General features: G+C 41.4%; 1 protein-coding gene across 1 annotated transcript in view; it reads right to left on the bottom strand.

The window, feature by feature from the left end:
* The window catches only part of wnk4a (WNK lysine deficient protein kinase 4a), a 103,094-nt gene that overhangs the window by 1,282 nt on the left and 85,570 nt on the right, over nucleotides 1–16,242 (bottom strand). Inside the window, exons 15-20 of the mRNA XM_036573322.1 lie at nucleotides 15,380–15,475; nucleotides 10,568–11,457; nucleotides 8,648–8,741; nucleotides 4,463–5,156; nucleotides 2,937–3,142; nucleotides 1,609–1,715 (exon numbers count right to left, since the gene is read on the bottom strand). Coding sequence (XP_036429215.1) covers nucleotides 1,609–1,715; nucleotides 2,937–3,142; nucleotides 4,463–5,156; nucleotides 8,648–8,741; nucleotides 10,568–11,457; nucleotides 15,380–15,475 — 2,087 coding nt within the window. The remainder of the gene's footprint in view (nucleotides 1–1,608; nucleotides 1,716–2,936; nucleotides 3,143–4,462; nucleotides 5,157–8,647; nucleotides 8,742–10,567; nucleotides 11,458–15,379; nucleotides 15,476–16,242) is intronic.

Genomic DNA, 16,242 nt, shown 5'->3' with positions numbered 1-16,242 from the left:
ACATAAAGGATGGTTCTTCAAGGGTTCTTTACTAAAGGCAGTGGTTCTGTTTAGAACCATGAGTTCTATATAGACCCATTTCATGCTTAAAGGATTCTCTGCATGATGAAGCGGTTCTTCAGATTGATGGAGAATGTCTTGTATATAGTTCTATATAGAACCTTTTTAGAAATGGTTCTCTATAGCACCAAAAATGACTCTGCTACTGTTACGATGTTAAGCTTATAACAATAGAAGAACCCTTTTTGAGAACCCCTGTCTTTACGCAGTTGTGTCATGAAGTAACAACATGGAACAGTCCATTATAATTCTGATTTGGGGTGGAGCTGCACTGCAGGTACTGAAAATAGTCACTACAATTGCAAAAAGCTGTTTTTAACATGTTTATATATTTTTAAATAGATTATTTAACATCATATACAGTATAGGTGATCTGTATTTTTGTGGGGCCCTCGGCTCATGGGGGGCCCTAAATGGCTCCCTACCTTAGCCTAGTACAAAGAGACCACCCTTGTGTATATGTAGTTCTTTGTAAAGACACTTTGAGTATGAGAAAGCCGCAATAAGAAAACGGAACAAGAAATTAAATAAATAAATATATTCTAATCTCAGAATAATTCTGAATTGTAAAGCTTCCTTGTCTCCGTATCTGGACACTAAAGCTAGTTATATTTGGTCATGAATCTACAGTGAATGCTCACATAATAGACGTAACAGCACATACACCGGTCAGGCATAACATTCTGACCACCTCCTTGTTTCTACGCTCATTGTCCATTTTATCAGCCCCACTGACCATATAGTTTCACTTTGTAGTTCTACAGTTACAGACTGTAGTCCATCTGTTTCTCTGATACTTTGTTAGCCCCCTTTTACCCTGTTCTTCAGTGGTCAGGACCCCCATGGACCCTCACAGAGCAGGTACTATTTGGGTGGTGGATCATTCTCAGCACTTCAGTAACACTGACGTGGTGGTGGTGTGTTAGTGTGTGTTGCGCTGGTCTGAGTGGATCAGACACAGCAGTGCTGCTGGAGTTTTTAAACACCTCAGTGTCGCTGCTGGACTGAGAATAGTCCACCAACCAAAAACATCCAGCCAACAGCGTCCTGTGACCACTGATGAAGGACTAGAGGATGACCAACACAAACTGTGCAGCAGCAGATGAGCCACTCACTGTCCACTCTATTAGACACTCCTACCTTGTCGGTCCACCTTGTAGATGTAAAGTCAGAGACAATAGCTCATCTGCTGCTCCACAGTTTGTGTTGGTTACTGCAGTGCTGAGAATGACCCACCACCCAAATAGTACCTGCTCTGTGAGGGTCCATGGGGGTCCTGACCACTGAAGAACAGGGTAAAAGGGGGCTAACAAAGTATGCAGAGAAACAGATGGACTACAGTCTGTAACTGTAGAACTACAAAGTGCACCTATATAGTAAGTGGAGCTGATAAAATGGACAATGAGCGTAGAAACAAGGAGGTGGTCAGAATGTTACGGCTGATCGATGTGTACTAGAACTAGTGTAGTTAAAATGTGATCAAATGCAGTTTTTTTTGGGCTGCTATTGTGAAGAAAGATGAAAATACACTAGCGAAATGGAACGTACCATTCTGGTGAGTTCGGGGGCGAAGGACACCCCTTTGGCGGGTCGCTCCTGTGAACTGCTGCTGCTGCTGCTGCTGCCGCCGCTCAGAGAGTTCTTCCTTATGATTCCTGTGGAGCAACCACAGCAGGAGTCACAGTCATTATCCTCAAACTCAAAGGGCAAAACAGCAGAAGGAACCTGACGGATCTCAGCATGAGACGCCTCTGACATCTGACTAGCTTTCTGGTTTAAAGCGATAGCTGGATTAAAAATAGATGGACTTAAGTACATCACAAAGCTAAAAACAGCAGCAGCCATCTGGAAATCAGTAGTTTTCTCTTTTTTTACAGATAATTATTCCACGCAGTTCAGGTATAATCTATACTCTTCAAAAGATGGTTCTTCAAGGGTTCTTTAGTAAAGGGAATGGTTCTATTTAGAACCATGAGCTCTATACCTATACCACTTCATGCTTATATGGCTCTTTGCATGGTGAAGTGGTTCTTCAGATTGATGGAGAATGTGTTGTGGTTCTATATAGAAGCTTTTTGAAAATGGTTCTATATTAGCACTAAAAGGGTTCTTCTATTGTGTACAAGCTTGACACTTTAAATATAGCAGAACCCTTTTTGGTGCTATAAACCAACAACATGTTCTCCATCAATCTGAAGGCATTAGTTTGCATGATGCATTAGCTTTGTGGCTCCAGTGCAAAATGAAAGAAATATAATTTTCTACCGAAGTATCGCTTTAAAGAAGAATTCCATCGATTTTTCAAAAATCCTGCATAATTAAGTGGTTAAAATGTAAACAGAGTCGTTCAGAGTGGTTTGGTGTGAAACGCTCCGTTCTAGATAAACTTACTGAGTCAGAACTGTTCACAGTGGTGGTGATAGGAACCAGACATCCACCTCTAAAAGCTCCTTCACAGAAAGTTACTACAGGAAATGGTTATGAATTCACTGCCTGATGACTGAGACACTGTTTTATGATAGATGAAGATTTGCTTAAAGCATATTTTAAAAATCCATTCATGGTGGAGGGATACATAATATACAGGGTGTTGTGATGCAAAATAGTCCCCAAAGAAAACTTATTATTTCAGATTTTCCACCATCAACATTCCATATAAACTCAGAAGACTCGTGTAGGTTCACTGGTGGTTCTGGATAGTAAATAAAATGTCTATATTTGTGTTGTAGTCATGGCGACCCCTGGTTCCTATCACCACCACTGTGAAGACATCTGAACCATTTCACACCAAACCACTCTGAATCTCTCAGTTCACATCTCACACACTGAGTTATACAGAAATTTAGCAACGTTTCTTTTAACATTTAGGTTTGTACCTGTTACAGGGAGGATGTCCAGCCTCTGAAGGCTGTTCCGGCGAGATGAAGGGAAAGCTCCTCCTTTAGAGAGCCGCCGTTGCCGGCTGGACAGCATGGCCGCCGGAGACACGATGCACGGAGGAGGAACTTTCCCCATCCGCTCGTACAGCTCCTCTATCTCTCGCTTCTGCACCGCCTGCAGAGTCTGCACCTCACACAGATGCCTGAGAGAGAGAGAGAGAGAGAGAGAGAGAGAGACAGACAGAGAGAGTGGGTTAGTTTTACTATATGAGTAAAGCTGCTGACTGATAGTTGCTCATAATGAATAGAGCCGTCATCTGGACTTTCGTTACTTTCATGAATTATTCAAATATATTCAAACATTATTGGTCTTCAAATAACACAAGTTCTTTATACTGCATTACAGAAATATTCAAATTTTGGTTTTACATTTATATCATTTGAATTTTATTTCAAAATGTATTTATGCTAATTACAACAATCCATTTACACGATCCTGTGATTTCTTTCCACTGAAATAAACAAATATTAAAATTTTCTATTTTTACTTCGTCAGCTCCAATAACAACTATCCAGTTGATCAGATGGAATTTTATTTGGTAAGTATTTAAATTTCTAATTTTATTCTGACAGTCCTAATTACAATTATCCGGTCAGATGCACATATGGAATTTTGTTGTATTGAATTTAATAATATTAAAATTTTGACTATTCTGACAGCTCAACTACTCTACTATACAACTACTATAATAACAACTACTCAATCAGACCATCATGTGAATTTGGCAAACGTTGAAATTTTAATTTTTTTTTTGATAGTCCTCATAACAATAATTTAATCAGATCCATACATGATTCCTTTCCATTGAATTGGCCAAATATTTGAATTTCCATTTTTACTTTGGCAGCCCTAATAAAAACGATCCAATCACATAGCCAGCTGGATTTTTTCATTCAATTTGATAAATATTCAAATTTCAATTTTAATTTGGACAGTTTTAATTACAGCTGTCCACTCTGATGCGCACATGTATTTTATTGCATTGAAATGAACAAATATTCAAATTCTGAGTATTTTGACAGCCTTAATAACAACTAATTAATCAGATGCTCACACAAATTTGTCCACTGAATTAGTAAAATATTTGAATATTTGAAGTTCAATTTGTATTTTGACACTAACAATAACTATACAATCAGTTGTCCAATGAATTGTGTATATTCGAATTTTACTTTTGACAGCAACTATGGATTTTTTTGCATTGATTTCCATTTTTTCCTCTGGATTTTTTTCTTTGAATTAAGCAAATAATTGAATTTCAATTTTTACTTCAGGCCTAATTTCAACTATCCAATCAGATGCTGATTTCTCATTAAATTAAAAAAAGGATTTTTTCATTGAATTTGATGAATATTTAAATTTCAATTTGTACATCTGGATTTTTCTGCACTGGATTTTGCAAATATTTGAATTTTGCATATTTTGACAGCCGTAATCAACAACCATCCAATCAGACGCTTACTTCTCCCTCAGCTCCTGCAACTCGTCCCACATCTCCTCGTCGTCGCTCTCCGACTCGTCGCTGCTCATGTAGGAGGAGGTGCGTGTGTAGCTCATCCAGAGGTTGTGGAGAGGGGTGGGATACTGAGGGCTGCCCATCATCCCGTCCCACGGACACCCCTCGGGATCCAGGGCGACAGAAAGCCCACTGTCCACTGACGTCCCCATCACAGACTGACCGTACTCAAGCTTCCGGCTCTTCTTCCTCTGCTGCCGCTGCTGCTGCTCCTCCTCTCCCTGGACCTCGTTGTGCTCCTCTTCACCTCTCCTTCGCACCTCCTCCTTCTCCTCTTCTTTTACCTTGTTCTCCTCAGTCCAGGCTGGAGGTTCATGGAGGCGGGAAACATCATGAGGAGCCAAAGACGACAGGTTCCCCAACGGTTGAGCTGCATCCAAGGAAACTTGCTGGTCTTGAGGAACATCTACACAGTGCTGATGGGAGCCTAGGGAGGTGACTTCACTCCCCTCGGATCCTCTTCGCCCCTCATGTGGGTCCTGGGAGGAGCAAACAGAAGAGCTGGGCGACTCCAGCTGTGATGCTGGTGTGACTGGTGGTGAGGCAGCAGGTGTGGGTGTGATTTTATGTTCAGCTGGTGCTGGGAGCTCCTTAGACGGGGAAACCTGGAAGCGTCCGACTGTGACGGTGGGATTTGGTTCTGTAGGAGAAACACAGGAGATGATGAGGAAGGGTTACTTAAAGGGCCCATATCACGGAGAACCGAATCAGACTTGGTTTTTTGAAACAAATCATTTACATATATCCACCTACACTCTTAAAAAAGATGGTTCTTAAAGGGTTCTTTAGTAAAGAAAATGGTTCTATCCAGAACCATGAACACTCTGCATGATTAAAGGGTTCTTTGCATTATGAAAAGTTTCTTCAGACTGATGGAGAATGTGCTGTAGATGGTTCTATATAGAACCCAAAGGGGTTCTTCTATTGTTATGGTGTCAAGCTAGTAACAACAGAAGAACCATTTTGAGTGCTTTTTCAAAAAGATTCTATATAGAACCGTCTATAGCTCATTCAAGCGCATTTTCAATCTGAAGAACACTTTCATGATGCAAAGAACCCTTTAATCATGTAGAGGGTTCTTTGTGTTGCTGCCATGGTGACCCCTGGTTCCTATCACCAGCACTGTAAAGAAATCTCTACAATATAGCACCAAAAAAGGTTCTTCTGTTGTTACGATGTCAGGCTTGTTACAATACAAGAACCCCTTTTGCTGCTATACCGAACTTTTCAAAAAGGTTCTATTTAGAACCATCTACGGCACATTCTCCATTAATCTGAAGAACCATTTCACCATGCAAAGAACCCTTTAACCACGCAGAGGGTTCTTTGAGTGTTTATGGTTCTATGTAGAACCGTTTTCTTTACTAAAGTACCCTTGAAGCGCCATCGTTTTTGGAGTGTAGTATTGAGCAGTAAATCAGATGAAGTTAAAACTGGCATTTTATTTGAATTTCCCGTTCCACCTTAAATGGTGCACTAGTTATATTCAAGCATCTGTACAGGTGTCAGAATGTAACTGCTGCTCCATTTAAGGTGGAACAGGAAATTCTAACAAAAAAGCTTTGTAGAAATTAAGACTTTGTGGTTGGTATAGTGTAGTGGGTAACACTTCTGTAGTGGGTAACACCTCTGACCTCTACACTGTAGACTGGGGTTCAATCCCTGTCTGGGTAAACACCCTACACTATACCAGTAAGAGTCCTTGGGCAAGACTCCTAACCCTACCTTCACCTACCTGTGTAAAAACCAAACTGTAAGTCGCTCTGGATAAGAGCGTCTGCCAAATGCCATAAATGTAAAAGTATTTAGTGCCATTTTTCCAGGCCTGCTGGGCTCGCGTTAGAAAGCAATATTGACAAGCTTATTTATGTATTGTTCAGCTTTCTTTTTAAATGTTTGGAACAACAGAAATATTTCATATTAGGGCTGGGCAATATGACAATATTTATCGTCACCTTGATTAAATTATGTCACAATATGCTTTTCAAACAATATGTAGTATTTTTTACCTGGCACTTTCCAACTTTTGTCAGAAAAAAATACTGTAACATATCGTGTATCATAAAAAAACCGTCTTAAAGCGTCGTGACAGAGCTGAGTTTGAGAGTGCAATTTTCAAATCGCTAGAGCTGCAATTTATATTACAGTCTTACAGTCTATTATCGACTATGTTGATATGATGGAAGTTTTAAGTCAGGAAATTTTACCTAATAACATGGAGCTCATGAACTGCTGTGACATCACAACCACAAATAACTGGCAGGCTGGTGCACTGAGTTAAGAGTTCATGTCTCAAGCCAGAAAAATAGATATAAAAGTATATGCTGGTGTTCTTAGGCAGAAAAGGCCCATACCTCAATTTCTACCTCAATTATAGACAATTGCAATTTAAATCGTAATCGCAATATTGGTCAGAAAAATTGCAATTAGATATTTTGCCAAAATCGTCCACCCCTACATCGTGATATTATATTTGCCATATTGCCCAGCTCTATTTCAGATTTACTTTGGCTGTTAAACCAAAGTAAGTCTGAAATACTGTTATTTATTTATTAAAAGTGGAGGGACATCCCAGAATAATAAGCCTCTGTTAACCTACAAAAACAGGTTTACTTAAGCATCTAAAATGGTTTTATTTAAAAAGACAAACAGTGAGAAAATTTAATTATACTATGATGTAAATGTTTGGCCATACCACCCACTACTTTATTCACCTATACAGCAGTTTAGCCCGCCCACTCATGTGACATGGAGTGAACGGGGCTAAAAAGGAGTGGAAAAGGAGTGTTTCAACCTCAAAATACAGTGCAGCTGAAACAGAGCTCATTTACATAAATATAGATAAAAAGAGCCTGGAACAATGACAACGATGGAGTGGACAGGAATACAAGAGAAATGAAATTAACGTAGGGCACTAGTGTTTGGAGACTAAAACCATCTTAAGCTTCTTCTCTGAACACCTAGAAGGCTCTGAGGCTTCCCCACTGTGTACGACTGGCTTTAATAGACTAAGGGTGCTGAAAGACACATAAAATGTTTTAACCAGTGAATAAACACCAGCACTTCTGGATTCTGTCCACTGACATTTCACTGCATCACTACTGATGCAACACATTAAAGGAACCATTGAGATGCGGAATGCAGTTAGCACCATGCTAATTGGTGGGCTATAAGCTTAGCTACATCAGCCTCATCGCTCCAGCGTAAAACTAAAGAAACAAACTATATGATATACTAATATTAGAGTGGTTTGATGCTCCAATCCTGGAATTGTTCCCAGTGATAGGAACCAGATGTCTGACTCAAAAAGCTCCCTTATGGAAAGTTATTACATGAAATGGTTATGAATTCGCTGCCTGAGGTCTGAGACACTGATTTATGATAGTTTTGAGAAGGTTTCTGGTTTAAACCTTTTTTTTAAATCCATTTATAGCAGATAGGCAAAATACTCTGTGTAGATTCACAAACAAATAAAAAATCACAAATAAAATATCTGTATTTGTGTTGTAGCCATGGCGACCCCTGGTCACCACCACTGTAAAGAAGTGTGAACCAAACCACTCTGAATCACTCTGTTTACATCTCAACCACTGAATTATGCAGAAAATTAGCAAAATTCTTATTTTTGTACCGTTACTTTGAAGATATCCCACCTCTGAAGTCTCTGAATCGTGCAGGAATGTTGAAAAATTGGTGGTATTTCCCTGCAAACTATTTCTATGTTGTCAAGTTATCTGTGTTGGGTGCTATAGGCTCTAAGCTGGATGTAAACACACATGCTCCTTAGTTGGCTCTGTTAATGTGGTTCAGGCAGCACTCGCACCTACAGGCTGCGTTCCATGGAACATTATAACCAGACACGCTGCTTACGCAACACCTCCAAAGGCACAGCTAATGGGCGATAATGTCTTCCAACACCAATGTGGGCGAAGCCGCAGCCAAGTCCACACAAAAGCGCGCAAAACTGGCTGTGAGCGAAACAGAGAAGGACCTTAGCTCATCCCTGAAGTCATTACTTAATGCTTAACTTCACCCAATACATAATAAAAGGTCCTTATGTAAAAGCAGAAAAGGTCTCTTTGTTGCTGTTTGCGCGTGTTTGCATGTGTTTCCGTTTCCACAACATCTTACCGGAGCTGACGGGGGATTCTCTGGGCTCACGCACGCCGGTGCTGGTCTCTGGAGCTGCTGGTGGGGAGAGCGATCTTGGACTGGAGGAGGAAGCCTTGGAAAGGAGCGAGAACATTCACATCACCCTTGGATCAAAAATCATGGAGAATAATTCCATAACTGAATGACAAGTACATCTCCAAAACGTCCTTCACAGGAGACGGAAAAAACCTTAAAAGTTTAAATGTTGTCTGGCGCGTAATACCACACTGCGGTACGGAAAGAAAGCGATTCTGGTTGCTTAAATTGGTACATGTTTTTATAGCTCACAAAAAATAAAAATAATATAACTAAATAAAAATTATGCAAAAACATTACGTCTTAGCAAGTGAAATGATCTTGAATCTCTTCTAGATATCTTATTATTTTCTAATATTTTTCATTTTAAGACTCTTTTAAGAATATTATGTGAATTTCTAACCTATTTCTAAGCTATTTTTATTTTTAATTTAGTAATTTTATCTAGAGAAACTCAAGTGACTCTGTCACCATGCCAACGTTTGCACGGCCGCATGCCGCCATCGGAACGCCGTTTTCTTCAGCGCTGCTAGGGAGTAAGTTAAGCACAGCCTAAACCTTACCCTGGAAGAGAGAAAATAAGAGGATAAAAACAAAAAACATTTAACTAAACGGTTAAAAATGAAAGCACTTCAAAATCTGGTATCTCTGAAATGGCCACTTTAGAGGAGAAGTAAAAATGCTCATAATGTAACATCTGTTTAACCCCTCAAACGGCCAGGGCGCAGTGGTGGGACACACTTCTATAACCTAAGAATAGCTCAGCCATTTTGCATTAAAGTCCCTGTAGTTACTGAATAATAAGCCTTAGTTTAGTCGTCGCAACCCAAATGTTAAGAAGAGCCATTTTGTCCTTTCCACAAAATTCAAACCACCTTGGGAGCCACATTTCATGTCCACTTTACCATCTTGGCTGTAAATCTGTCTCAGTATGTGTTAATGTCCTTGTAGAGGCTAAAAACATAATATAAAACAAAAACGCAGACTCACTTTGCTCTGCTTTAACCTTTTGCTCAGCTCTAGCTGCTTTTCTCGCATCTCCGGCAGGAAACTTTTCCACAAAAGTAGAAGTTTCTTGTAAAATGTCTCTCAACATTCAGCTTTTTACGAGGCTGAAGTCGCTACAGCTTTACGACTTTTTACTGTTTGTCAGTTTCTCATTGCAGATTAAACATATCAGGAAACCAGCTGGAGTGATTCTAAACACAAATAAGTCCATTTGTCTCCAAATTATCGATGTTTGTCTTAAATCTCTCTCTTTGTCGTTTCGTTAGCTACTAGCTAGGCGAGATTGTTGTCTGTGTTGCTATGGTGACCAGCAGTCTGCGCTGATCTTCAGGGTTAAAGGGTGAATTAGCAGTTATATATTAACTCCAGAGTTTAAGACCATTTACTGTTAAACTGTGTTGAACGATCAGCAGAGCTTTATTTTACTGTAAAGGAGGATTATTTTATTTTTACCTACAAATCTGATTCTGCTGTGGAGCCACAACAGGGCAGTAAAAGAGCTGCATGTGGCTCCGGAGACGCATGTTGCCGACCCCTGCCTTAGTGTGTAATAAGCCTGGGATGTTAAGGGGTTAACACAACCTCAATTCGTTTTGTCTTTTACTTTTTTCTCAGAATTCCACTTTCCATTTGTGTGGTTTTATGCACCAAAGAAGATATTATATAAATATCTAACTTATTTCTAAACTATTTGTAATTTTTAAAATTATTTTATCAAGAAAAACTCAAGTGACATTGTCGCCGTCCCAACGTTTGCGTGGCGGCATGCCCCTATCGGTTGTGCACCGGTATAAGGCACAGAATGCCGTTTTCTTCAAGGCTACTGAAGACTAAGTTAAGGACAGCCTGACTCACCGTGCTCTCTGGGCTGGCTCTCGGTGAAGACGATAACCCAGACGAGGAGGATCTGGACAGGCCAGACTGGTCCAGTGAAGGTCTGGGGAAAGCTTGTTCGTACCCCTGAGGCCCGGAGTACTCCTTTGGGAGATGCTCAGTGGGTACCGGGGGGCTTCGTAGCCCCATCTCCTGTGGGACGGCGGCGAACATCTGCTGCACGTGAGCATTTGCATGCAAGGGCATCCCCGAGGCCGAAGTGGACACATGTGCCTGCAACGTGGAATGTGCTTTCTGAGCGTAACCATAGATGGCCTCCCAGTTCTGAGCTTCAAGACCAACCTGTGGGTACGGTCCTTCGGCCTGGATGTGTGGCGCGTACTGAGGTGCGTATATTGAGGGATATCCAGGCTGGGGTGGGATCTGGTGGGCGAACTGTGGAGGGAAGCCAGGTATGGAGGGAATGGACTGCACCAGGGGGGACGGCAGGCTGGGGGCAGGGATGAAAGAGTGCGCCATGCTCATGGCCATGGAGAGCACGTTGGCCAGAGAGAAAAGGGGCGGGGTCTGAGGAGGCCACATGGTGGGTGTGTGGTTCTGAAGAGCAGGGGAGGTCAGGGGGCTGCCGATGTCGCTGACTGGGCTCAGGACGTCCGAGCCGAGAGGGCTGGGCGAGGCGCACACGGAAGGAGGTGAAGAGAAGGAGTAGGAGGAGCTACTGTGGAGACGGGAGAGCGGAGGATGGACAGGTTTGGGAGAGCCGGGCAGGGGTGAGTACTGGAAGGGTGAGTGGGTGGAGGTGGCCGCATAGGGCATGGGGTACTGCTGCAGGTGCGCGAGTTTAGAGAGGGACGTGACGGGATCGGAGGGGTACACGGAGGTCGGGTGGCCGTGGAATGGACGTGACGTTCCTGGAAGAGAGGAAAAAGAGAAAAAAAAGAGCAATTAGCAAAACAGCAAAAAAAGAAAGCATTTACAACATCTGGTATCCCTGAAATGGCCACTTTAAAGGAGAAATAAAAATGCTCATTACGTCTAAATGACCTGTTTAACGGCCAGGGCACATCGGTTTTATCACACACTTCTATAATCTAAGAATAGCTCAACCAGTTTGCACTGAAGTCCCTGTAGTTACTAAATAATAAGCCTTGCTATGTAATAAACCTGGAAGTTTAAGGAGTTAACTCAACCTAAAACCAACCTAATTTTTTCTCTGAATTCCACTTGCCATTTGTGTGGTTTCATGCACAAAAATTAAAATAAAAAAAATCAATTTTCCAGCCTGTCTCTATCTATATGTACAATTACGTTACTGTGCCTTTAAGACTGATATAATGATATATGTAAATGAGCTCTTTTCTGATTGGCTGCCCTGTAAAAAAGCAGCCGAGGCTGAAACACTTCTTATAACTTCGGCGTCAAGGGGGCGGGGCTAAACTGCCGTAGGCTGACATAGGCGGATATATGTTAATACATTATATTTTTTGTGACATCACGAAAACAGTGAAATCAAAACAGGCTTTGTTTCCACATATGGAGTGTATAATCTGAAACTTTTACATACCACATCAAACTTCATAATTCAGTACTGCTTGATATGGGACCTTTAAATGTTCAGGGCACATGGTATGAAAAAATGAAAAAGCGATGACACAAGCTTTTCTCCGGACAGCAATAATCACTTATTAATCTTCTAAGGCAGACACAAAAATGTCTTTTAATCCCACAATGTGTTAATCACACAATTTTCAGACTGCTGTAGGTGCGTTTAATGTGTAAACAACACAATCTAAGCAGAAAACTGAGGGTTTTAATCATTTAAACTACTATTTTCAACAGGAAAACATGAGCAGGAACGTACGTCACACACCAGTCGTGTTTTATAAATTAAACAATAATAAGTGCTTATCGATCTGTTCTGAATGAGCTCACTCAAAAAAATCGCAGTACATCCTGTAATAAACGAAGCCTCGTGCATTTTCTATACAGTGATAGGAAAAAAACGGCAGCTCACAGAAAAATACTACACACGGTTACGTTGCACTCCTGGACACGCGCCGTAGCCCTTCTAGCAGCAGATTTAAACAAGCTCAGCCAAGTCTCAGAGTGGATCGCCAGCGAGACGCTCGGTTCCATAGGGTTAACTGGTAGAGAGAGTGTTCAGTGTGATGCTCGCTCCACCACTAAAGAATCGTCTTTGTGCCAGGCCAGCCCAGTTTAGTAAAACAGCAGGGATAATAAGGACCATGTTCACAAATTTACACTCAAAACGGGTCCATATTATCATCTCTACAGTACAATTCAACCTCACTGTCTATAATAATATGATATAATTTTATTTATGAGCGCCTTTCAAGATAATCAAGGATATTGTATCCAGATGGTTATGATAAAACTAAAAAGTTAAATTAGGATTAAAAATAATATTTAATATTAATAATATAAATTAATATGAATTACAATATAATAATATTATTAACAATAATAATAATAATGAGACACAGGAAGAAGAATTGGGTGGAGCTCAAATTAATTTACATCTATGTCACAAAAAGAGCATAATACCACCTTGCAGTGCAAAAGAAAGTGATTCTGGGTGCTTAAATTGGTACATTTTAAATTTAAGTTTTTATAGCTCATGTATTTTTTTTATAGCTCATCTTGAGTCACACTGTGTGCGCCACCTTAATGAACACCTGCATGTGGTTTGAGAGTTTCTGGGGATGTTTTTATTGAAACGGGTTTGGGTGACTATTGGCTTCTAGTGTTCGTTAGCAACATTAGTCTTGTGGCTCCGGCGCTAAACGAACAAAGCAATATCTGGACATTAAACACATCTTGGCTGGTCGACTACATCTGGGATAAAGTGTAACATCTGTGCAAAATTAGATTTTTCACCAAATAATCCCTTTGAATGCACAACCGAAATCAGTTATGAACTCATTTTTAGATCACAGTGTTTGATAACAACGCCAGATTACAGTGCATAAAGTGAATAGGGAGAAAAAAAGCTGCTGAAATGTGAATCAAGGGTTGCATGACTTTCAGAGCAGTAACAGATTGCAGGCTTTCTTTGAAGCGAAGATAAACATCTAGCGTGTACAGACTGGAAAAACAAGAGAAATCTGTTCTCTGGCTGAAATGTTTACATATCATTAAGTGCAACGTTATTGAATTAATGTCATAGTAAATAAATGAACAAAAGAAGGGAATTATTTCATCAGGCACAGCATGTGAAGACTCCGCACCGCGGCGAATAACAGATTCCACGGTTTTGAATGAATGACAACAGCAAGAACGCCTTATCGGCCACACCTGATTCTCACAAAACCACCAGCGGGACGCGATGTTCTGCAGCAGCTTGACCGAAATAAAGGCCCTGTCACCCTCGCTGACAAATGACGAGGACTCTTGATCTCATAATGCCCCGTTGCACAACACCAGGCCTGGTTTTTATGGTGCTCACTACAACAGTGACAGCCCTGCTGAAAGATCTGAAGCACAGAAGCTTCATTCCATCTGACTTTCACAGAGTATCAGTAAAAATGTGCACATTAGCAGCTTTTAACTGTGAACTGTTCGTTTAACTGCAGGCTGGGAGGCAGAATTAGAGCACGACGGTATAAACTGAGATGTTTTTGCAGCGAGTTTTGAGTTATAAAGCAGACGGCTGCCTTCAAAACGCAGCGCTGGGCAAACGCTCCATAAACGAGGCCGAGGAGGCAGCGGGACAGAATGTTCTATAAGAGAAACAGAGCGGCTCTGACAATGGAGACGAGGCGGGGGGCGGAGGGGTGGTCCGCTGTTCAGCATTTGGGGGATTGGATGGGTTTCGCTGGGGGGAGTTTGGTTTTTCGATTTACTCCGCTGTTGCCGTGGAGGCGCGTGTGATTCTCGGAAACATGAGGGAAGTGGAGAAAGCTGGCATGACGTGAGGACGGCCGAGGGACCTCTCTCTCTCTCTCTCTCTCTCTCTCTCTCTCTCTCACATACACTCTCTCTATTCTTTTTTTATTCTGTCACTCCATCTGTTCCTCTCTCTCTTTTCCTCCATCTCTTTTTTCTCACCCTCCCGTTTCTCCCTCTCTCTCTCCCTCCCTCTCTCTCTTCCTCTTCCTCTCCTTCTCTCTCTTTCTCTCTCTCAGGTGAGGTAATTACTCAAGAGGCTCTGGGATTTACAGGCGCCGGCAAATAACTCACAGAGTGCTGTTCTGTTTCATTCACTGCCAGTTTATATACAGAAAGAGAGAGAGTATGAGAGAGAGAGAGTGAAGAGAGAGGAGAAAGAAAAACAGGGGAAGAGAGAGAGGAGAAAGAAAGAGAGAGAGAGAGAGAGAGAGAGAGACAGAGAGAGGACAAAGAAAGAGAGAGAGAGAGAGAGAGAGAGACAGAGAGAGGGCAAAGAAAGAGAGGGTGAGAAAGAGGAGAAAGAAAGAGGAAGAGGAGTGAGAGACATAAAGATGAGAAAAAGAGAGAGTGGAGAAAGAGAGAGAGAGAGGGAGGGAGGGAAGGAGAGAAGAGGGATGGCGAGAGAGAGGGAGAGAGAGAGAGAGAAGGAAAAAGAGGGAGAAAAAGAGACAGAGAGAATGGAGAGAGATAGAGGAGAAAGAAAGGGAGAGAAAGAGAGAGAGACATAGACAGAGTGGAGAGAGAAAGAGACAGAGAGAAAAGAAAGAAAGAGGGAGAGAAAGTGAGAGAGAGACATCGAGAGAGAGTGGAGAGAGAGAGAGAGAGAGAGAGTGAGTGGAGAGAGAGGGAGTGAGTGGGGAGAGAGACAGAGAGTGAGCGGAGAGAGAGGGAGTGAGTGGGGAGAGAGACAGAGGCATCACTCACCTGGCGTGTTGTGGAAGGACTGTGAGCGTAAGAGTGGACGTACAGGTGAGGTAACGTCTCCGCTCGGCCTCGGCGGGGAGCCAGCCGGCCCAAACTCTGACGGGACAAACACACATTTAACACACATTAAAGTTAATATCGCTTTTCCCTTCTCCTCTAAAGGCCCCGTTTCAGAGGTCAGACAGTTTGGGTCCACCTTATTTGAAGGCTACGTACATAAGAACTTCATAACACACGCATAAGCGCTGAATCACATATTCATAAAGCAATACCTGAGTATTCATACGGTATATCACAGTAATCACAACACAACATAAGATCTCTTATGAAGTAAAGGACACTGCATGGATTATAGGGGTGCTTAAACTAAAGTGACACGCATCTGTCCCATTTATAACACTGTTATAAAGCATCATTCAGCTCATAAGGCAGAGGCCTACACTCTTAAAAAGATGGTTCTTCAAGGGTTCTTTAGTAAAGAAAATGGTTCTATACAGAACCAAGAACACTCAAAGAACCCTTTGCATGATGAAAGCGTTTTCTGCATCATGAAAGGGTTCTCCAGATTGATGGAGAATGTGCTGTAGATGGTTCTAAATACAACCTTTCTGAAAAGCGTTCTATATAGCAACAAAAAGGGTTCTTCTATTGTTGCAAGCTTGACATTGTTACAAAACACTCTTAAAATAGAAATCTTCAAAGGTTCTTTAGTAAAGAAATGGTTCTATCTAGAACCGTTTACATACAAAGGACCCTTTGCATGATTAAAGTGTTCTTTGCATCATGAAATGGTTTTTCAGATTGATGGAAAATGTACTATAGATGACTTTATGTGCACATTTAAAGATGACGGTTCCTCAAGA

This window comes from Colossoma macropomum, unplaced genomic scaffold (assembly GCF_904425465.1).
Source record: "Colossoma macropomum unplaced genomic scaffold, Colossoma_macropomum, whole genome shotgun sequence".
In the NCBI taxonomy this organism is placed as follows: domain Eukaryota; kingdom Metazoa; phylum Chordata; class Actinopteri; order Characiformes; family Serrasalmidae; genus Colossoma; species Colossoma macropomum.
Note: the sequence above shows the minus strand (reverse complement) of the source record. Positions and strands in the feature narration are given on the sequence as shown.